The sequence below is a fragment of the Chenopodium album genome, chromosome 20, assembly GCF_948465745.1.
Source record: "Chenopodium album chromosome 20, dcCheAlbu1.1, whole genome shotgun sequence".
In the NCBI taxonomy this organism is placed as follows: Eukaryota; Viridiplantae; Streptophyta; class Magnoliopsida; order Caryophyllales; family Amaranthaceae; genus Chenopodium; species Chenopodium album.
The window spans coordinates 28610382-28625281 of record NC_137853.1 but is presented as its reverse complement, the minus strand read 5'-3'; the positions used below and the strand labels follow the sequence as shown (position 1 = coordinate 28625281).

The 14900-nt window shown below is 38.5% G+C and overlaps 1 protein-coding gene across 1 annotated transcript; it reads left to right on the top strand.

Moving 5' to 3' along the window:
- The first annotated feature begins 346 nt into the window (after positions 1-346).
- LOC145598136 (putative aspartyl aminopeptidase) lies at positions 347-6478 on the top strand. The gene is made up of 11 exons (XM_081654447.1): positions 347-534; positions 707-842; positions 1489-1567; positions 1654-1856; positions 2043-2109; positions 2899-3006; positions 3133-3288; positions 4018-4191; positions 4621-4695; positions 4792-4932; positions 5984-6478. Exons 1-11 carry the CDS (start codon positions 444-446, stop codon positions 6209-6211), a joined length of 1458 nt encoding a protein of 485 aa, XP_081510573.1. The 5' UTR covers positions 347-443; the 3' UTR covers positions 6212-6478.
- The last annotated feature ends 8422 nt before the right edge of the window (positions 6479-14900 follow it).

Here is a 14900-nt window from a genome sequence, read left to right as displayed (position 1 = left end):
TCCTGCTCTGCTTTACCTAGAAGCTCAAAAGAACAGGGCCTAACACCGTTATAAAGTATTTCATTAAGTAAAAATAATTAAAGAAAAAACTATAATACCCCTTTTTTTTGGGTGTACCGTTGAAAAGGCAAAAATTTAAGAGTATATCAATGTAAAAAGTCAAAACCACGGGTATACCAATAAGAATTTTCCTATTATTTTTGATAAATTTTCAAAAAAAAAGTGATGATATTAAAAAGGAAGGAAGTATAAACCCATTCAAAAAAAGGCAGGAAGTATAAACAAAGTGGAATACGTGTAACGTGACACAATATATGGGGCCCGCATAAAGGGTATTAAACTATTAAGGAAATCAAGCAAGCAGCCAAGCATTGCTAATTTGCTACTATCGTAAATTCTTCGACAGTGATTTTTGATATTCAAAGAATTTGAGGGAGAAAAAAATGGCGAAGCAACAAGATAACAATGCAAATTCAGTAGCATCCGATCTCATCAATTTTTTGAATGCTTCTCCAACTGCTTTTCATGCCGTTGGTAACTTTTTCTTTCATATTTAGATCAATATCAAATTACTCCAATCAATTTTGATACTTTTTTTTTTCTTCAATTAATTGGGCGGAAACATCTGGGAATTTTTGTTTGATTGGTTTGATATTAGATTATGATATGTTTGATTACCCTTTAACTAATTGAAGCATAATCTCAGATGAATCCAAGAGACAATTGAAGGAAGCTGGGTTTGAGCAGCTTTCAGAGCGAGAAGATTGGAGTTTACAAGCTGGGAAGAAGTATTTCTTCACTAGAAATTACTCCACCATTGTTGCTTTTGCCATTGGTAAAAAGTATGCTTTTTAATTTTTCTAATTTCAAATTTCTAATAAGAATTTGGAATGTGGGTGTTTAATTTTTTTCGAAATTATCTTGATTAATGTTAAGTTGATTGTTAGACTCCACCATTGTTGCTTTTGCCATTGGTAAAAAGTATACTTTTCAATCTTTTTCTAATTTCAAATTTCTAAGAAGAATTTATTGAATTTGAAATGTGGGTGTTTATGTTTTTCGAAGTTTTCTTGATTAATGTTTAGTTATGGTTAGTGTTTATACTTAACGATGCTTGAAGTTAGCCGATAAGGTTGCATATATCAAAACCGTTATAGAAATGGTCATTAAGTGGGTATCAATGAGTAGATAAGGAATTGTCTAATGCTATTAAGTGTTGACTAATTATTGAATGATTGATGATGTTAAAAGCTTGACCATATGATGAGCAATGGAATTAGTTTATTTTTATTTTATTTATTTGTTTATTATTATTTTTTTAATCTTCTTGTGGGTGAACGGGTAATTTTGTTAAATTTTGTGGGTGAACGGGAAATTTTGTTATTCAATTAGCCACCCTTCCCATAGGATGGAAGATGATGTAAAATTAAAGATTCATCCATTTGTGCTTGGGTGAAAGGATGTCTGATGTCCTCTATTATGGTTTAGATATGTTGCTGGCAATGGTTTTCACATAGTCGGTGCTCATACGGATAGCCCTTGCTTGAAATTGAAGCCAACATCGAAGGTAAACACACTTTTATACGGGGTATAATAAAGGAGTAGGGTTGATGTGAGAATTATTTTCGCAATAAACATTTCATTATTTGATAGGTAACTAAAGGAGGATATCTAGAGGTCGGTGTCCAGACATATGGTGGTGGCTTGTGGCACACATGGTTTGATCGAGATTTGGCAGTTGCCGGACGTGTGGTCATCAAAAAAGTGAAAGATGGTTCTCTTTCATACTCTCACCGGCTTGTCAGGATTCATGATCCTATAATGCGGATTCCTACATTGGCAATTCACTTAGACAGGTAAAGTTTTGATGAACGCTTTGCATTCCATTTGTCAATTGTAATCCATGTTTTTTTTTTCCATGTATTATGACCATGCTGTTTTTAGTTTTCCTTTCTTATTGTTATGATTTTTTTTACATAATTATTGTCATGAGGGTTTGTAATTTCTTCTTTCCTAATTTCAATGCCTTGTCATTTTATTAGGGGTAGCGATGGTTTTAAGCCAAATACACAAAGTCATCTTGCTCCTATCTTGGCGACGTCAATTAAGGTTTTTTGACAAACTGTTCTCTAATCTAGTTAGCATATTGTGTATATTCTTTTTATGGTGTATGAAGGTATATCTGAATGACAAAATACTTGGACACAAGTGGAAAAGAATTTGACATTTTCAATTGTTGTTAGTATAAGCTTATGAGATTGATAAAATGATAATTTGTATGCAATTTGTGATACCTTGTAAGCAAGTAGATTACTTCTACGCTTCTTTCACATACTGTCTTTATTTCTAAGAGAGTATTTCTTAAACCCTTTATCTGGCAATTGCCATTTTGTCTTTGTTGTTGTATTAAGAGGATACCTGATTTTGGCCTTTGTTCTTTCTTCAAGGTTTGAAAACTTCTAACAGATTCAAAGATTCTCATTCCTTACATATCTGATTTAGTGGGGACAACCTGATTCCTATGTTGATTTCTGATAGTGGGAATATTATGGCCAAAGCCATGGGAACTGTTAGTAACAACTTTCTTCACATGTTACAGAATAACTTTTCATTTCTACTTTTTCTAGGGGGTTATTAGTGGCTGTTTCCTTTTGTACTATTTTTTATTCTTATTTTTTCTATTTTTAAAATTTTTTTAACAAGATCTAAGACTCTAAGAGGAGCTCTCGGATAGCATTATACACCACCTGGAAAGAGAAGCTCTAATTTTTATTTATTTATTTTTTTTTCAAATCTTTTGTTTATTTGCCTTTTTTTACATGTGTTCCTTCTTTGACAAGGTACACAGCTGTGCTTTCACTGAGCCTCTATCTTTTATTCCTTGTACAAAATTTCCAGGATGAACTCAATAGAAATGTTAATGAAAACGATTCAGCTGATAATGGAGCTCAGACTGATGGAAAAAAATCAACTGAGAACCAGAAACATCATTCCCTCTTGCTTAAGGTTTGGACATTTCATTCTTTTCAATTCTAGTATTCATATCCTTCTCCAACAATTATATGAAGAATATTAATGATTGAATGAGAGAGACTTACGCATACCTTTGCATTCTTTATTTTGTTTCACCAGCTGCTAGCGAAGGAAATTGGATGTGAACCTGATGATATATGTGATTTTGAGCTGCAAGCATGCGATACTCAGCCAAGTCTGATAGCTGGTGCACTAAAGGAGTTTGTTTTCTCAGGAAGGCTTGATAATCTTTGCATGTCATATTGTTCCTTGAAGGTTTGGCTTTTGGATTCCTGTCCTGCCAAATTTTAAAACACTAATCATGGCTGTATATCTTTGATTATTTATTTATACTGTTTTGCTTAATTTTGATTACCATAAGTCACTTTTTATGGAAACAGTTATCCATTATTTGTTTTAAGAATAGAAACTAGCATTTGGCCAAACAGGAAGCAGGGAGGTGTGTGTGTGTGTGTGTGTGTTGTGGGTGGGGGAGCCGGAGACTAGAGAATGAGATAGGATTTGTTTTTTGCCTTCTTCTATAACCAAAACAAAACAAAATTTATGTGAAGGTATCAAAGTTTCAAAGCAATAAGAATATAGAAGATCAGCCAAAGATAAAGCACAATGAATTAAGCTATGGAACAAGATGAGTAAGCGCAGCAAATCAATGGCCAACCCTATGTTTTGTTTTGTTTTTTTTTTTTTTTTTACTTTCATACTTTTCTATGTTCTCAAATTTTGACATGACACTTTTCTCTTGACACTATGTGCTAGTGGTTATTACTTTTTCCCAAAGTGAAGTAGAATTGTTACCAAACAAATAAACTTGTGTTACTGATATGTTATTCAAAATGAGTGAGACTTTCTATCTTAACGTAATTGATTTTATTTTATTTTTCACATTTATTTTGGGGGAAGAGGGAAGGGGGGTTGTGGTGTGAAGCAAACATGTGATAATTACTCTTTCACTTCCGTGATTTACCAATTGCTATGGTGTTTCAGGCATTGATAGATGCTACATCCCCTGAGGGTAGTCTTGATGATGAAGTTGGTGTTAGAATGGTGGCACTTTATGATCATGAAGAAGTCGGATCTAATTCAGCTCAAGGAGCTGGATCTCCTGTCACATTGGACACCATTTCCAGAGTTACTAATGCCTTCTGCTCCAATGTTAAGGTGGTAATGAGATTTTGAAAATTAATGTGTACTTCAATTGCTATTGTTTTGAATGGAATAGTTCCTACAAGCCCTCACTTACTCCACCATGTAGAATTTTCCCAAAATATGTAGAAAATTTTCATGTCGGTTCTTGTTGGATTTATTTCTATGTGTAGTTTCAGACCTATTAGATATGAGCTTATTATATTCAAATTTCAATGTAATCAATGATATAAGTGGTTTATCCGTATATATATGAGTTGAAGGCCATATACTACGTATATAAGAATGATAATTAACAGAGGGAGTTAAAGATCGTGTTTTTGGAAATTAAATAGTAGAGTTGTACAGACATAGGTCTCGTCTGGAGAAAGATTGTTGATGCTTCTATGCTTTATTTTTTCTTCTCTTATATGCAACTCATTCCCTTTTCCTTTAATTGTTCAGATGCTAGAAAAAATTGTGCAGAAAAGTTTTCTTGTATCAGCTGACATGGCTCATGCTCTACACCCTAACTACATGGTAGGCTGACATGACTCTTTTAATTTGGAATTCAGAATTTTACATCTACTGATCAAGCTTCACTTGGATTTTGATTGATTTGAAATTCTTCTCCAGGACAAACATGAAGAGAATCATCAACCAAAGATGCATGGGGGATTAGTTATTAAACACAATGCAAATCAGCGTTATGCCACTAATGCTATAACCTCCTTTATATTCAAGGAGATAGGGCAAATACACCAACTTCCTATTCAGGTCTGGGCTCATATTAATATTCATGATAATTGTGATGATGTTGCATGATTCATATGTGTGTTTGGTATATACGCTGTTCAGGTCCAAGTTCAATTTTACTTTATCATGTTATCGTAATTAAAAGCAACGCATATCGCACTATATTTATGGTATTCATAAGTTGAGATGCATTACAATACATTGTGTTTTGATCATTTCCAAGTGAGTGACTTGGCCTAAATCATTGACTCCTTGGTAACATAAAAAAGCAACTCAATTACATTCATATTGCAAATTTATATTATATTTAACTTCATTTATCTACTCATGTATCAAATACTTGTTATGCTAAATTAAAGCACTTTCTGACTATTAACGAAATAGAAAGAAAAATAGTTCAAGGTTTAATCCTTCTTATCTTCTATTCTAAATGTTTTTTGATATCTTGGCTTGACTATAGTAATTTTTTTCTGTTTTCAAAGGTTTATTTCACTAATTCTCCATGTTTTTGTGCCTCAATTTTAAAATGGAAAAAGGTAATAGCTCTTTATGTTCAGCTGATTATGATTAGATTAAAACACCTTATGAAAGTAGGATTGCAGTTGTAGTTTAAGTAAATTTTATTGTTGTCTTGAAAGTTGAAAAAGCAAATCTGTCAGCCAAAAAAGAAGCAAATTTTTATTGGAAAATAGCTGGTAAAATTATCACTTATCTTGATTCATATTTCCAATCATTTCTAATATGCTTGCAAAGGTACTCCAGCTCTAGTTTTATCTATTTATCATTAAAATTATCTTGGTAGAACTAGTTACTACTTCGTACTAATCAAGTCTTGATTTCCCTATAGAATAGCATAGTGCTAGTTGCCATATGTCTTGGTTCTAATGAAAAGTGATTGGAATTTCGTTTTGAATGCCATTAATTACTAGTTTACCAATTCCAACGGTCCATGTGATCAATTTTTTTTTTTAGAAAAAGATAGAGCCATATGTTTCTTCCTTAATGGGGTATTAGCTACTTTCTTGTGAGTTGTGATGTGCAAAATTAACATGATGAATTTATTTATCTGTAGGAATTTGTGGTGCGAAATGACATGCCTTGTGGTTCCACAATTGGTCCCATCCTGGCTAGTGGTGTGGGAATTCGCACAGTAGATATTGGTGCTCCGCAGCTATCAATGCATAGCATAAGGGAAATGTGTGCAGTTGATGACGTATTGCATTCATATATGCATTTAAAAGCCTTCTTTATGGAGTTCTCCAAGCTTGATTCAAAGCTCATCGTTGACGCTGAAGTCTAAAGCCCCTCGGAAATTGCAATACTATAACCCTTGAACATGGTATTTTGACCACATGAGGATATGGAGCACACATCACACACAGGCGCTGCCCCATCACCATAATGTGCTTCCAAGTATTAGGATTTACAGGAGCATTTTAATGCTCCCTTTCCATCTCATTGTCGACGAGAACACTTGAAGTTAATGTTGCAAAACTATCTGAAATTATGTGCTTTTCCTGGTCTATGCTGCTCTAATTAAAATTAAAGCATTAGATTTTTATTCCAATTGCATTCTCTTGGGATGTCTTTGTCATTTATTGCTTTGATCCACATTTATAAGAATTCCTATTATAAGCAATTCCTTAATTTTAATTACTATTATAAGAATTAAGGAATTACTATTAATCAAAGGCAAATTTGTCAAAAAAAAAACCTTTTAAATGCACCATTTTGCGGAAAAAAACCTTTTAAAAGCTTTTTAGTAAAAAAAAAAACCAGAAGTTCAGAAAATTTTGTTCAAGGAAACCTAGTAGTACTAATTCACTTAATTAACCTTTAATCTCTTCTAATTACACTCTAATTCTCACTTAATAATTTAATAATTAAATTAATATATAAATTAAACAAAAAAAACACCACCCCCACCAACACAGCCACCCTCCTCTCTTTCCCCTTCCCCTGGAGGCAGCTCCCACCACAGGCGACCCAACTCCACCGCAACAACCCTCCCCCTTCCTAAATCCCGACAACTCACCTACCCACCTCCTCCTCCGCTCCGCCATTGATAGATCTCGAAGCTCCATCAATGTCGTCATCTTCATTAGCATCACAACTCCATTATTCCCCTAGTCAATTATCCCCTTTCTCTCCAATTGCCTTTCTTATCCCAATTCCTTTTCTTACCCTCTCAATCAATCCCCTTATCTTCGATTATCCCTCTTCCTCCGATATCTCCCTTACCTCTGCGTCGCCTCCAATGGCGGAAACGGCAGCGTGCGTGGGATCCTTCGGTGGTAATGGCAGAGGAAGAGGACTAAATTGGAACTCTGGTGAGGTGAGTAGGGAGTTGTCGGGGTTTATGAAGGGGGGGAGGAGGTTTGCGGTGGTGGGAGCTGCTGCCAGGGGAGGGGAAAGAGAGGAGGGTGGCTGGGTTGGTGGTTAGAGTGGTGGTGGTGGTTTTTTTTTTTTTAAATTTATAAATTAATTTAATTATAAAATAGTTAAGTGAGAGTTAGAAATAATTAGAAGATATTAGAGGTTAATCAAGTGAATTAGTGACACTAGGTTTCTTTGAACAAAAAAATCTTAACTTCCGGTTTTTTTATTCAATAAAACTTTTAAAAGGTTTTTTCTCGCAAAAGTGTGCATTTAAAAGGTCATTTTTGTATGGTTGTTGGCTTAAAGGGTTTTCCAAAAAGTAAAAAGTATTAAAGTATTTAAATGTTTAATGTGCAAGAAGAGAAGGGAAAAAGGAGGGATAAAATTATTTTGTGTAGCCGTAGTTTTTTTTTTTTTTTTTTAGACGAAATACTTTTTTTCTAATGGGGAGATTGTTAAACACTTGCAAAATACTTTAAGTTTAAGCTAATAGGGAAAATAGAGAGAACAAATTACTATTATAAGAATTCCTTAATTTATCTGTTTAGAATAACAAAACTTATTGTTTTCGTAATTAACTTTGCAAAATTGAACCAATAATTTTTTTTTTTTTTTTTTTTTTTTTTTTTTTTTTTTTTTTTTTTTTTTTTTTTGAATAGAATTGAACCATTAGTTTAAAGATATGTGGAGTGGTTAAGTGCTATAAGTCTATAATTATAATAGGTATTCTACAATTATAGCACTTAAACAATAATCCCCAAGCAAAACAATAATGCTCCTAGAAACTTATCCAATATGATTATCATCATTAAGAAATTTCATGGCCTCTCGATTATATTTTGTACATAGGATTATAGGACAACAAAACATACTTACACAGTGTTAATCCGTAGGAAAGATAGAAAGTATGTAAAAGTTGCATATTCCCTTTGATAATACATTATAGAGGCAAATCTTGCTCGCTGATGATTGATATATAATCCGGATGATAAATTTCGTTTTCTTTTTCTGCTAGAGATTAGTGCTCCACAAATATTTTCAAAGTGCAGTCGCAATTAATCACGTAATTTTTCGATTGTTTAAGAATGGTGCTGATAACGTGTTATAAAATTAAGAGGATAGGAGAGAATTAGGGAGAGAATAGGTCGGTCTATATTATTCCACATAGTAGAGAATATATATACATACAAATATACAATATAATTAGGGTTTGCTTAGATAACTATAAATCCTAGGTCTAGAACGTTCCGAAATGATAAAAGGAGGATAATGGATATCCACAAAATATTTCATAGCAAAAGCTCCAATTCAAAATGCAAATGAACTAATTGCAAGATAAGCATGAAGAAGTCAATTGCTTAATTAGCGGATAACCCCAATTTTGGCGCAAAGTCGTATTTCATTGGTTAACAAGATCCAAAAGGTTTATTGATCACAAAAGTGCAGATCCATAATAGGCATACAGAAATTATTGTACGTCAAATAACATCAAAAGTCTTGGTTTCAGAAGATGGAATGTCTAATGTTTTTTTACCTGGAGAACTAATTGGATTGTTTCAGGAGGAATGAACGGGACGGGAATAAGACAACAAAACCCTTTTTTCTTTGTCAGTCGGGTAGATAGATCAGATCCAGGCGCGGCCATTGCTCCACGGCAAGGTTAAACAAGAATTTAAAAGTGAACAAACACTACAAATTTAGCTCTAACACTTATTCAATAAAATATAAATATATTAGCTCTTACACCCTAACTCAAGAGCCCTATCAATATCTAAATTGATCCCAAGATCTCTTAAAATTAGGAGGGAGACTCTCACCACTTGAGTTATCTCTCACTCAATTAATAACTTTGTTTATGTCTATTGCCACTTGAGTTATTCATCACTCTCTTAAATGATTACCGTGTATCTCATTTCTAACCACGGAAGTATTTTTCACTCTCTTAATTAATTACTTTGTGTATGTCATTTTCTAACCAAACTTCGGGACATATACAACCAAATTTAGGGACATATACTATTGCCATTGCCACTTTGTGTATGTCATTTCGTAAATAAAAACTTTGTGTATGTCATTTCGTAAATAAAAACTTTGTGTATGTCATTTTCTAACCAGACTTCGGGACAATAAAGTAGCGTCCAAACTTGCTATTTTTGCTATTTCAAGCCAAAAAGAGCAAGCTTTACAGACCAAAATCGAACCGGGTTCAATCAATAACATAATACTAAAGGCGAATATGACATGACACTTGTCATGTTCTGATTAAATACAATCATACAAAGTATATTTTATATGCATTCAATGAAAATATTTTAACATACTTTTTTTTACATTTTATAATAAGATATTTTTCTATAATAAACAAACATAAACTACGTATAAGGTAAAATATGCAATATTGGAATAATGTAAAACTCCAGGGAAAATACAAGTTTATCTTCATGATAAACAAATTGTATTTATCATGAGGGTATAATTGTTTAGGGTAAAAATACCCCAGGTACGTGGCCCAGTCTCATAGTGACACGTGGCCCAATAAGAAGGCGACACGTGGCCCTATGAGAGTGTGACACGTGTCCACCTGACAGGGTGACACATGTCAGCTATCTTTAAATACACAATACAACATCAGAAAGAGAAAAAGGCCCTGATTACATCAGGCCCAAATCCCGAGAAACCCTTGAAAGCCGTAAAACGGCGCCCCCCATGACACGTGGCGACCCCTGATTGCGCAGCCAATCACGTCACGACATTCTAGGGTACAAACCCTAGAGGGGCACATGTTCCCACCCCTATAAATACCCCAATCATTTATGATGGGAGGGTGGATTACGACATAACATAAATATAGAGCATTAAAAAGCTCCAACTTCTCTCTACTTTCTCTCTCTAGCTTTTCCGATTTCCGATCACTAACTTGATCGTCGGAGGCGAATATTCCGATCACCGGAATATTCGTTGTTTTGCAGGTGTCCGAGTCTCATTGTCAGTAGAGCGTGACCAGTATCCGAGGAGATCACAAAAAACCCTGAAACATTTGGCGCCGTCTGTGGGGATACTCGTCCGTTATGGCAATAGATGGTCAGACACCTAATTCTGGTCCTCGTCCAGGCGAGGACGGATATGTAGAAGACATACGTACCACCATACATTCAAGCAATCCTTTGACTGCCTCATTTGAAGAGGCCGAACAACCTCCTGTTACCCCAACTACCCTAATGGCCGAGCTGACTAAGCTCCGCAAAGAGTTGGCCGCTAACCAGCAAAAGGGGGGAAGAGGTACTTCCAAGAAAACACACAACAAGACCAATGCAACTGATGCTGGTAATACCCCATTCCGTCGTCCGCATGGAAGGTCTCCCCGAGTCCCAGGGACCAACCTCTCTAGCCTATTGACGAAAACACAGTCGGCTGGGGGGAGGGGCAGACAGCCGAAAAGAGTTGAGACTGAGCCGTCACAGCGTTTCAAAGACGCAAGGGATTACATTCGGCACAGGCAAAGGGAGAGGGCCGCATATTCTGACACGGCCTCTACCCCAACCATGCCGGATGAAGCCTCCAACCAATCTTTCTCTCAATACACCAACACGACCGTCTCCAGCAGAAGTCAAGCGGCTTATACCATTACTCCCAGACCAATTCAGCCATCACAATATCAGCCCCCTCAAGTACTCAATGGGTTGATACAGCCAACTCCCCAAGTCTTTGGGCAATATGGGCCGTATGGCCAGGTGTTCGGCCAGGCTCCCTACCTGGCTGGAACGTCCGCGCAGCCTCAGCCCATTGATTGGCAGATGCGTTTGTTGAATTTGGGAGATAAGCCGCCTCCGTTTTCGCAAGACATACTAACGTCCCCTCAACCAGCAAAAGTGAAGAGTGTATTAGTTGGTGCCTATGATGGTACGGGTAACCCAGAGGAACATATTACCTCGTACAGGAATTTGATGTACTTGCAAAGTGTAGATGATGCTACATGGTGCAGATGCTTCCCGGCCACTCTTAAGGGGGTGGCCCAGGATTGGTTTAACAGCCTTCCGGCCGGATGCATAAATTGTTTTACTACCCTCAGTTTGTTGTTTGTGGGAAATTTCTCATACAACATCCCACCAAGAAAGACAAGTCTCAACTTGGCAACAATTGTTCAAGGAAAGAATGAAGGACTACGCTCGTATGTCCAAAGATTTAACCAAGAAAAAGCCCAAATTCATAATCTTCCGGACGAAATGGCATACTCAGAATTTCTCCGGGGATTAAGGCATAATGGTTTTAAGTTTGATTTGGTAAGGAAAAAGATTCGGTCATACGCAGGTGTATTGCGGGAAGCCGAAGCCTATATTGAGGCCGCGGACTTTTGTTCGCTCACCAAATCAGAACAGCCGGCCAAGGGGGCTGAGAAGAAGCAATCTTCTCAGCAAGACTCGGCCGGCCGAACGAGAGAAGGAAACAAAAGAAAAGAAATCTGGGTGGCTGAGGACAAGCAATCCAAGTCAAAGAAAAGCAAGACGTACGAGCCTCGGTATGAGTTCAACAAGGATGGCTACTCCATTTTGATGGAGATAAAAGACAAGTTTGAGTTTGAGAAGCCTCAGCCTTTGAGAGGCTCGACCCAGTATAGAAACAAGACCAAGTATTGTCATTACCACAAGGATGTAGGTCATGACACGAACGATTGTATCAATCTGAAGAGGCTGTTGGATAAGTTGGCCGACAAGGGTCTGCTGAAACCCTATGTGACCAAGTCCAAATTCACTTTCAAACGGACAGACAACACGTCCGAGAAAAAGAAACAAAGCGATGAGAAAAATGACAAGGAAGATGATGGGAATAGCACTGATTCAGGTTTTGTGGCCGTGATATCAGGAGGCTTTGCTTCAGGCGGCCCTACCATGAAAGGAATCAAGCGGGATGCTCGAAATTTGTCAAATGTGATGCAAACGGACGCCGTTAAGGCCGAGCCATTTCCTGAAGTGATCATAAGTGAGGCTGACCGTGGAGAGGTCAGGGCTTTGCACAATGATCCGATGGTCTTTGTCATGAAGATAGCAAATTTGAAGGTGGGACGAATATTGATTGGTACGGGCAGTTCGGCCGATATCATCAGCCTGTCTGCCCTAAGGAATTTAAGCTTCCCAGAAGATGCTCTCCAGGATATCACTCACCCCTTGGTAGGATTTGGGGGGAATGTCATTCATCCGGTCGGACGGATTGATCTTCCAATCCGTTTCGGGCAGAAGGGAGAGGGGAGAGACATGGTCGTCCGCTTCCTTGTTGTTAAAGAGTTGACCGGCTACAACGTCATCCTTGGCCGCCCCACTCTGAATGCAGCCAAGGCGGTTATAGTGCCTCACTTAATGTTGTTGAAGTTTGAAAGGTCGGACGGAAAAATTGGAACAATTCAAGGAAGTCAGAGAATGGCTAAGGAATGTAATCAGCTGGCCGTGAAGCCAACAACGCGCGGCCCAAAACTGTCCGAGCCAAAGGAAGAAGGAACCTCACTCCCAGCATACCAGGTCGGCCAGAAGTGTAAGGCGGCCAGGACAGAAGAAGCCTAGCAATTAATGACTGTCGGCCGGCCAGATGAGTTGAGGCCCCAGCCGGCCGGCAGCCACCAGGCTATAGTGCTTGACTCCAACCACCCAGAGCGGACAGTTAGTGTTGGCACTATAGCTTTGGGATTGCTTGGGGATGAGTTAGTTCAGCTGTTAAGAGAATTCAAAGATGTGTTTGCGTTTGAAGTTGGTGAAATGTCAGGGATAAGTCCTGACCTGGCCGTGCACAAGTTGGCCGTGAATCCTTTGATAAAACCTGTCCGCCAGAAGAAGAGGAATCACGGAGAAGAGAGGAATCAGGCGGCCGCAGCAGAGGTGAAAAAGCTGCTGGACGCCGGTTTCATTCGGCAATGCTTCTACCCAGATTGGGTGGCCAATGTAGTTCTTGTGAAAAAGCCGAATGGGACTTGGAGAATGTGCGTGGACTACACGGACTTGAACAAGGCGTGTCCTAAGGATAGCTTCCCTTTGCCTAAGATTGACCGTTTGGTTGACTCTACGGTCGGACACGCCCTAATGAGTTTTATGGACGCATACTCCGGATTCCACCAAATTCCTTTGTGGGAAGAAGATCAAGAAAAGACAGCGTTTGTGACCGAGCAGGGGTTGTACTGTTACAAAGTCATGCCATTCGGCCTCAAGAACGCCCCTGCTACCTTTCAGAGGCTTGTTAACACAGTCTTTAGAGACCAGATCGGCCGGAACATGGAGGCGTACATTGATGACATGATGGTCAAGTCAAAAGAGCCGGTCGACCATCTCAAGGATCTACGAGAAACGTTCGCCGAACTCAGGCGGCATAAGATGATGTTGAATCCAAAGAAGTGTGTATTTGGTGTTGAGTCCGGCAAATTTCTCGGATTTTTGGTTGATCAACGTGGAATTGAGGCCAACCTTGAAAAAATTCAAGCCGTCCTTGACATGAAGTCCCCAAGAACAATTAAGGAGGTGCAAAGACTGACCGGCTGTTTAGCAGCCCTTGGAAGATTTTTGTCAAGGTCAGGGGATAAGTGCCGTTACTTTTTTCAAACCATTAAGAAGAAAGCCATGTTCGAGTGGACAGAGGAGGCCGAGGAAGCATTCGTACAGTTGAAAAGTCACTTGCATACATTGCCTCACCTCGTCAGTCCGCTCAAGAATGAGAAGCTATATATCTATCTTGCCATCTCTGAACATTCTCTAAGTGCCGTCCTTCTTGCTGAGAGGGACGGCCATCAGGTCCCGGTGTATTTTATTAGCCATGTACTTCACAATGCTGAGCTTAAGTACCCCCCAATTGAAAAATTTGGCCTGGCCTTGTACATGGCATCAAAGAAGCTGCGGCCGTACTTTTTGGCACATTCAATTGTGGTCTATACAGACCAACCCTTGAAGAAGTCGTTCTCAACATTAGAAGCAAGTGGCCGCATGCTCAAGTGGGCCTTGAAACTCAGGGGCTTTGACCTTGTGTTTGAGCCAAGGAAGGAAATCAAGGGGCAAGCTTTTGCGGACTTTTTGGTTGAAATGACACGGCCTGATCTTCAGCCGGCCGGAGACCAAGTCTGGAAGGTGTTTGTGGATGGTAGTGCAATAGCGACCGGGTGTGGTGCTGGTGTTATATGTGAATCTCCTGAAGGAGACAAGTATGAGTACGCATTGAGATTTCAGTTCCAAGCGTCAAACAATGAAGCTGAGTACGAAGCATTGTTGGCCGGCCTAAGGATGTGTAAAGCGGCCGGGGCAACCAAAGTTGAAGTATGTTCGGACTCCCGGCTAATAGTTCACCAAGTCAATGGTGGCTTCGAAGCCAGGGAGCCGGCCATGATGAAGTACATGCAGCTAGTAAAGGATGAGGCCGAGGGCCTAGAACATTTCTCTCTCAAACAAGTTCCTCGTTCAGAAAATCATCAAGCGGACGCGCTCTCCAAATTGGCTTCCTCGGCATCATGTGATACTCCAAGATCAGTGTTTTGGGAGGTAAAGGAGAAAAGGAGTATTGATGCCGAGCCCGTTCAGATGATAGATAGAAGTTCAACTTGGATGGACGGAATTATCTCCTACCTTAGGGATGGGATACTTCCG

Excerpts from the sequence above, each read along its gene's own strand:
- LOC145598136 (XM_081654447.1), top strand. The coding sequence starts at position 444 with ATGGCGAAGCAACAAGATAACAATGCAAATTCAGTAGCATCCGATCTC. Across the intron at positions 2,110-2,898 it reads TCTTGGCGACGTCAATTAAG|GATGAACTCAATAGAAATGT; the intron begins GTTTTTTGACAA and ends CAAAATTTCCAG. Across the intron at positions 4,933-5,983 it reads TACACCAACTTCCTATTCAG|GAATTTGTGGTGCGAAATGA; the intron begins GTCTGGGCTCAT and ends ATTTATCTGTAG.